An 8,716-nucleotide genomic window follows, 5' to 3' on the forward strand; every position below is an offset into this window, starting at 1 on the left:
TAGGTTTGGATACTGTGCAGGCCATGAAAGATGTTCCATTGTCATGTTCATCAAACCACTCTGTCTCCAGTCCTGCTGTCTTTGGGGCTTCTCCACACTGTAACTCTCTCGGATGTGGGAAAGACAGTGAAGGTGGACTCATCAGAGAACAGCACATGTTCCACATTGTCCACAACCCAAGATCTTCACTGCTGCACCACTAAAACCAGCGTTTGGCATTGGCATGAGTGAGCAGAGGTTTGGCTGTAGTATTCGGCCATGTATATTGACCCTGAGAAGCTTCAGAGCAACAGTTCTGGTGGAAACAGGAGAGTTGAGGTGCACGTTGAATTCTGCCGGCAGATGAAAAACTCTGCTCTAGAAGTCTGACAAAAATGTGTCCAAATATTTGAAGCTCCATTTTATTTATTTGTTTGTTTGTCAGCAGTTCACCTGTTCCCAGCAGTCACTCCTTCGCCGGTGTATCTTCTCCGTCGTCTGCGGCTCCTGCTCCGCGAGCACACACTGACGGCCTGCAGTACCGCAACTGGACACCAGGGAGTCATGGCTGGGGACAAGGGTCATCAGCAGGTGAGGAAGTCAACGAGAGGTCGTTGGAGGAGACGAGGAGGCTGCGGCAGAGTCTAGTGTCCATCTTTCCGGGTCAGGAAAGCGTGATTATTATGATATTACAGTGCCATCCCAACATTCGAGACATCAACCGACTGACAGAGCTCATTCTGGAGCAACAGGAGTGAACAAAAACAATACAGAAAAACTGCTTTAAAGCTACTGTCTGTTTGGGCTGGGGCGATAAATCAACGGATTGTAAACTGTGGATCATTTTTTATACTGGGTTCACAATAAATGCTATTTTCAGGTTACTTACAAATCCAAGGAAAAAGCACGAATAGAGACATGGGCACGAAAGACCTTAACAGTAGATGGCGCTCTAGGATAGTTTCAACAGCAGATAGCGTTCTAAGCTAGTTTTAACAGCAGATGTCGCTCTAGGACAGTTTAACAGCAGACTATGCTCTAGACTAGTTTTAACAGCAGACAGCGCTCTAGGCTAGTTTTAACAGCAGATGGCACTCTAGGCTAGTTTCAACAGCAGATGGTGCTCTAAGCTAGTTTTAACAGCAGATGGCGTTCTAGGCTAGTTTTAACAGCAGATGGCGCTCTAGGCTAGTTTTACAGCAGATGGCGCTCTAGGCTAGATTTTACAGCAGATGGCGCTCTAGGCTAGTTTTAACAGCAGATGGCGCTCTAAGCTAGTTTTAACAGCAGATGGCGTTCTAGGCTAGTTTTAACAGCAGATGGCGCTCTAGGCTAGTTTTACAGCAGATGGCACTCTAGGCTAGTTTTTGCAGCATATGGCGCTCTAGGCTAGTTTTAACAGCAGATGGCGCTCTAGGCTAGTTTTAACAGCAGATGGCGCTCTAGGCTAGTTTTAACAGCAGATGACGCTCTAAGCTAGTTTTAACAGCAGATGCCGCTCTAGGCTAGTTTAAACAGCAGATGGTGCTCTAGAATAGTTTAACAGCAGACGATGCTCTAGGCTAGTTTTAACAACAGATGGCGCTCTAGGCTAGTTTTATCACAAGATGTCGCTCTAGGCTAGAGTTTAACAGCAGACAACGCTCTAGACTAGTTTTAACAGCAGATGGCGCTCTAGGCTAGTTTTACAGCAGATGACACTCTAGGCTAGTTTTTACAGCAGATGGCGCTCTAGGCTAGTTTTAAGAGCAGATGGCGCTCTAGGCTAGTTTTAACAGCAGATGGCGCTCTAAGCTAGTTTTAACAGCAGATGGCATTCTAGGCTAGTTTTAACAGCAGATGGCGCTCTAGGCTAGTTTTACAGCAGATGGCATTCTAGGCTAGATTTTACAGCAGATGGCGCTCTAGGCTAGTTTTAACAGCAGATGGCGCTCTAAGCTAGTTTTAACAGCAGATGGCGTTCTAGGCTAGTTTTAACAGCAGATGGCGCTCTAGGCTAGTTTTACAGCAGATGGCACTCTAGGCTAGTTTTTACAGCAGATGGCGCTCTAGGCTAGTTTTAACAGCAGATTGCGCTCTAGGCTAGTTTTAACAGCAGATGGCGCTCTAGGCTAGTTTTAACAGCAGATGACGCTCTAAGCTAGTTTTAACAGCAGATGCCGCTCTAGGCTAGTTTAAACAGCAGATGGTGCTCTAGAATAGTTTAACAGCAGACGATGCTCTAGGCTAGTTTTAACAACAGATGGCGCTCTGGGCTAGTTTTAACACAAGATGTCGCTCTAGGCTAGAGTTTAACAGCAGACAACGCTCTAGACTAGTTTTAACAGCTGATGGCGCAGTAGGCTATTTTTTAAAAGCAGATGGCGCTCTAGGCTAGTTTTAACAGCAGATGGTGATCTAGGCTAGTTTTAATAGCAGATGGTGATCTAGGCTAGTTTTAACAGCAGATGGTGATCTAGGCTGGTTTTAACAGCAGATGGTGATCTAGGCTGGTTTTAACAGCAGATGGCACTCTAGATTTACCAGCAGATGGCGATCTAGTCTAGTTTAAACAGCAGATGGTGCTCTAAGCTCATTTTAACAGCAGATGGTGTTCTAGACTAGATTTAACAGCAGATGGCGATCTAGTCTAGTTTTAACAGCAGATGGTGATATAAACTAGTTTTAACAGCAAATGGTGCTCTAGATTTACCAGCAGATTGTGATCTAGTCTAGTTTTAACAGCAGATGGTGCTCTAGATTTACCAGCAGATGGTGATCTAGTCTAGTTTTTACAGCAGATGGCGCTCTAGATTTACCAGCAGATGGCGATCTAGTCTAGTTTTAACAGCAGATGGTGCTCTAAGCTCATTTTAACAGCAGACGGTGCTCAAGGCTAGTTTTTACAGCACATGGCACTCGACTAGATTTAACAGCAAATGGTGATCTAGTCTAGTTTTAACAGCAGATGGCGCTCTAGGCTATATTTAACAGCACATGGCACTCTAGGCTAGTTTAAGCAGCAGATGGCGCTGAACTAGTTTTTTACACAAACAGTTAGTGATGGGAGAAATCACTGATCCAATGATTTACTGTTTTAAACATTCGAAACACCACATGCTAGTGATCTGCTGGCCAGATATAATCTATCAAAAGCAATTAGCTAGCTATCTAATTTCATTAAATATTTAGTGTAATATGTCTACTTTTTTAAAATTTTCTGGACTTATATTGTTTGTTCCATGGTGGGCTCTGCTAAACAGCACAATAAGAGACTATTATTTACTACTCTTCGTTTTAATTTTACAAATATCATATTCAAATTGTCTACAAACTCTGTTTAAAACTCTCAAGCTATTAAAGAGATTCAAAACTCAGGGCGATCTGAGCAAACCAGCATATTTATGCTTTTACAGAAATCATTGTGTAAGGCATACAGCGCCATCTGTTGGAGAGTTCAATAATTGCAATGCGTTCAGACAATCTCAGAAATGAACTGCAGAATAATTTCTCAATTCCATTTATCGCCACAGCCCTGCCGTCTGCACTGTAATGTGTTTTCAATTTCAGATCGTTTATACATTCGGTGTTTGTGTGCTGAAGTGAACGCTGTGTTTATGTTTGTAGTCTATATTTGTCCTTTAATGATCTGTTTTCAATTTTAAATGGTAATGTACTTTTGTTAATAATAGTAAAATTAACTTATTTTCATGATTGTGTAAAATGCTAAGCGTTGCCGAGACCAAAACTGAATGTCTTTAAGAATTTAATGTTTTTCTCAAGTTTTTCAGGGACGACGAGTGGAATTGTCTTGTCTTGTTTACATTTTGTATTTTGTTATACTTGTGTCGTGTTTGATACCGTGCAGTGCCACATTACATATCAAGTCAGTTTTAAGTATTTTAAAACTTACTATTGGTAATCAAAATGGTGATTTATTGTGATAATGGTAAAAAAAAAAGCTTATTTTTGTGAACTGCGGATAATGGCTTCATATTTAAAATACAATTTTTAAGTTTTAATTTATTTTGGTAAATAAGAGCATACGAGTACGAAGAGTTGGCTTTAAATATAGTTCATCAAATGTGTTACTTGTCTGTTTTGCAATGTAGCTTGTTAGCAAAATTGCTTTTCAGTGTAAATATATAAATAAAGAGGGCTAATTTTGTGTAGCAGGCATATATTATTACTAACCCAGATTTTAAATGGCGATACATTTGAATTGTGTGTGATTTATTATTGTTATTGCTAAAGAAATAAATTGTGAATGTTATCAACATCAGCATTGTGTGACTAGCATAGATTTACCACAGCTTTATCATCTCATCAATTTGCCATTTTAACTCTGATTTGTTCGATGTAAACTCAATAGCTAGCGGTCATAAATATACTAGATATTGCATATGAGCATCCCTCGATATCGCTGCCATATTACAGGGTAGAGCTCCATAGATTACACTGTCATGACCCATATAAGAAGAGCCATTCCCAAATGAATCGATGAACTGACTCATAGATATACACTGACTGTACTCTACCCTGCCTGTACCAAGATGGCGGCTCTTTTGACGCATTCAGATGACATCTAGTGTGGAGCAGCAAGGTGATGCAATGGGTAGCACAATCACCTCACAGCAAGAAGGTCGCTGGTTCGAGTCCTGGGTGGGCCAGTTGTTGGTTCTGTGTGAAGTTTGCATGTTCTCTCCTTTTTTTTCGTGGGTTTCCTCCAGGTGCTCCGGTTTCCCCCACAGTCCAAACAAATGCTGTACTGGTGAATTAAACTAAATTAGCAATTATGTATTTGAGTGTGTGCAAGAGTGTATGGGTATTTCCCAGTGTTGGGTTGCGGCTGTAAGGGCATCCGCTGGGTAAAACATGCAGAATAAGTTGGCGGCTCATTCTGCTGTGGCGATCCCTGATTAATAAATAGACTTGGTCGAAAAGAAAATGAGTGAATAAACATCTAGTGTTTATGTTTACGGCTAGCAATTTTCACCAAATTTAGAGCAATTAAATAAAAGCATTAATCAGAAGTTTAATGAAGACTGCCATGACAAAACACAATGTATTATTCACTGTCAGTAAATTACAGTAATGAGAACCCAACAGGAAAATGTCATGAAAATACACACCAAAACGTGTTTTACATTATGCTAAATATTAAGGTCTCTTAGATATTTATTTGCAATATAATTCAACATTGTATATAAATGTCCATTAATTTGGATGGTTTTAACATGAACTGATAAACGTGCTATGTAGAACAATGGGGAAAAGATAATAACCCTTGTTAAGTTTTCCCGCCTTTTTTTTAAATCTAACTGACAAAACTGCCAATTTCTAGAGCTCAATCGTTGATCAACACTCTCAACAGGTAAGCCTCTGTTCATTTTCTCTGATGGTAGGTACTTTTGGCAAAAAATAAATGTGACCACATGCTACTCTTTTTTTGTAATAATAATATTCATATAGCATTGTAAAAGGAAACTGTAGGGATCAATGTTGAAGCACGCCGGCAGTTGTCAAGAGTGTAGCAATATATGATGCCAATTTCACAAAACAATTCGCCATCAAAATAAACCCTTACTGTTGTTTATTACTGAAAATATGTGAAAACTATTATAAATCTTCTGACATAATATCTATTATTACGTTACCATGATGGGTATTGGGTAAGTTTAGTGTTGGGGTTGGAGTAGATGTCAATAAAATTTAATTTTAACAGGTAATTCAATAAATAATGTATACAATTATTGTTAATAATGCAGGTGTGCGAGACCGGAAGTAGCCCTTATTTAAATTTGCCCGGTATTCGTATAACAACTATAGGGAAAACCCGCAAATATCATTCAGCGAAAGCGTAAAAAAACAAAATTCCAAGTGAGGGCTAAAATATATGTGTTAGTTTTCAAGGTTGTGCAGTTAATTTCATCTTTGAGCTAATGTGAAAACGGAAAGTGTATTTTTGTTAATTTGTTATGGCTTTTTTTATTATCTGCTGTAAAACGTTATACAGTGTACAGCATTTATAGGTTATAGCTACATCAGCGAACATAGTATTCTCTTTAGAAATGTGCTGATATTTCTGTGACAATGTACAATAATTATCATGGGTAGGATTAGTGTTGGGGTTGGAGTAGATGTCAATAAAACAAAGTTTAACAGGTAATTCAATACATACTATAAACAATTATTGTTAATAACGCAGCTGTGCAAGATCTGAAGTTGCCCATATTCGAATTTGCGCGGTTTTCGTTAAACAATAATCTCTTCGGTCTGGAGGGAAAACCCGCGAAAATCATTCAGCGGAAGCGTAAAAAAAAAAAATTCCAAGTGAGGGCTAAAATATATGTGTGTTTTCAAGGTTGTGCAGTTAATTTAATCTTTAAGCTAATGTGAAAACGGTTAGTGTATTTTTGTCAATTTGTTGTGGCTTTTTTATTATCTTTTTTATTATTTCCACGTGAGGGCTGAAATACGTGTTAGTTTTCAAGGTGCAGTAAATTTCATAATTATTTTCTGTGACAATGTAATAACTTTCGTTACCATGGGTAGGATTAGTGTTGGGGTTGGAGTAGATGTCAATAAAACACAGTTTAACAGGAAATTCAATAATCAATAATTGTGAATAACGCAGGTGTGCGAGACCGGAAGTAGCCCTTATTCGAATTCGCGCGGTTTTCGTTGAACAATAATTTCCTCAGTCTGCAGAGAAAGCCCGCCAAAATCAGTCAGTGGAAGCGTAAGAATAAGTGAGGGCTAAAATATGTGTGTTTGTTTTCATTGTTGTAAAGATAATTTAATCTTTACGCTAATGTGAAAACTGTAACACGTGTTTTTGAATTAGCTATCTGCTGTAAAACGTTATAGGCTACTTGACAGCATTTATGACGTAGTTTTACATTAGCTACCCCTTAAAGATTTTCTTATCTTCAATTAACTTACTAAAATAGTCCTGTAATTGTTTATTGCTAGTTGACAGTGCAATTGAAACATTCATTTAGAAAATGTAGTAAAATTGAGGTTGAATACATTTGTAGACGCTATTTCGTTTTAGATAACTACATTATCAGATGTTTTTCAATATGAATACCAATTGTGATCATGAATGAATATATAAAATTAATATTTGTTTAAGTCATATGGGACAGTGAGCTCCAAAAGTGGTATTGACATTTTACTCCAAACTAGCTGGATGTAGATTTGATGAATTGTTTTGTAGTCATTCTTATTTATACACATAATTTACATTTATGTGCAGATTAGTTCAGGTTCAACTCAATGTCACTGTCTAAACACTAGAGGGAGTTATTATACTAGATCAGGGGTGTCCAAACTATATCGTATAAAGGGCCAAAAACCAAATATTTTTGAGAGCCAGGGGCCGAAGGTGAATACAGCAAACTATATTACATTACAGATGCCATGGATAATTTCCTAATTTATTGTAAAACGTCACTTTAAATACTTTTAACTAATGCTGTAATACGTTTACACTAATAACTCATTGCAACTTAAACAATCACATTTATTACAATGCTGAATAGTCATGCAGAATCCACCATTGCCTTGATTTGTCCTCTATCCATTAGTGATAGTATGCACATTTAAACTAATTCTGATTAATTTACACCATTTAATTGAAGCATTTGGTTTCATCTTTTAACGATAAAACAAACTAACAAAAGGTTGCATTGGTTTTAAAAGGACAATCTCCAAACCATCCCCATCATTCTCCCTCTCTTCTCAGATGGGATGGTGGGCCAAATTAAGGGTTACCATGGACGAACTTTGGCCTGTGGGCCCCTACTTTAGGCATCTCTGTACTAGATGTTGATGCTACAAATAAAATATTGAAATAATAATAAATACATGCAGTAAATAAGAAACGAATGAATATATATATATATATATATATATATATATATATATATATATAGGATTAAATTCAATAAACAAAACCACACATCTGTTTTAGTAAGCCATATAGTACTTTAGTTTTCATTATTACATTTTAGGGCTGCACAATATATCGTTTCAGAATCGATATCACAATGTGTGTCCGCAGTATAGTCACATCGGCGGATATGCAATGTTAAGTTGGGATTATAGTCGACCAACAAATAAGTATACATGAGATTTGTCGAGGGCGACGCAGTTGCGCAGTAGGTAGTGCTGTCGCCTTACAGCAAGAAGGTTGCTTTTTCGAGTCTCGGCTGGGTCAGTTGGTGTTTCTTTATGGAGTTTGCATGTTCTCCCTGTGTTCGCGTGGGTTTCCTCCGGGTGCTCCAGTTTCCCCCACAGTCCAAAGACATGCGGTACAGGTGAATTGGGTAGGCTAAATTGTCCTTAATGTGTTTGTGAATGAGTGTGTATGAATGTTTCCCAGAAATGGGTTGCAGCTGTTTGTTTATTTATGTATTTGTTCATTTATTTATTTGTGTTTTTATTTATTTGTTTGTTTGTTTGTTTGTGTATTTATTTGTTTATTTATTAATTAATTTATTTGTTTATTTGTGTGTTTATATATGTATTTGTTTGTTTATTTGTGTATTTATTTACTTATTTATACATTCATTTATTTATTTATTTGTTTGTTTATTTGTGTATTTATTTATTTATTCATTCATTTATTTGTTTATTTGTGTATTTATTTATTTATTTTTATATACAAATGTATTTATATGCATGCATTATTATATTATTATATATATATATTTTTTTTGCAGATTTGGTCCCTTATACTGTTGATGCATTT

General features: G+C 37.3%; 1 protein-coding gene across 2 annotated transcripts in view; it reads left to right on the forward strand.

Annotated features, from left to right (window-relative positions):
- Window positions 1–4,240, forward strand: part of khnyn (KH and NYN domain containing) — a 36,812-nt gene extending 32,572 nt beyond the window's left edge. The window contains exon 11 of one of the 2 annotated variants that reach the window (XM_087260264.1): window positions 425–4,240. In XM_087260264.1, the coding sequence (XP_087116390.1) occupies window positions 425–737 (313 nt within the window). In that variant the 3' untranslated portion in view covers window positions 738–4,240. The remainder of the gene's footprint in view (window positions 1–424) is intronic. The other variant, XM_087260265.1, reaches the window with a different exon arrangement.
- Window positions 4,241–8,716: the final 4,476 nt, after the last annotated feature.

The sequence above is a fragment of the Danio rerio genome, chromosome 7, assembly GCF_052040795.2.
Source record: "Danio rerio strain M-AB ecotype USA chromosome 7, GRCz13ab, whole genome shotgun sequence".
Taxonomy (NCBI): Eukaryota; Metazoa; Chordata; class Actinopteri; order Cypriniformes; family Danionidae; genus Danio; species Danio rerio.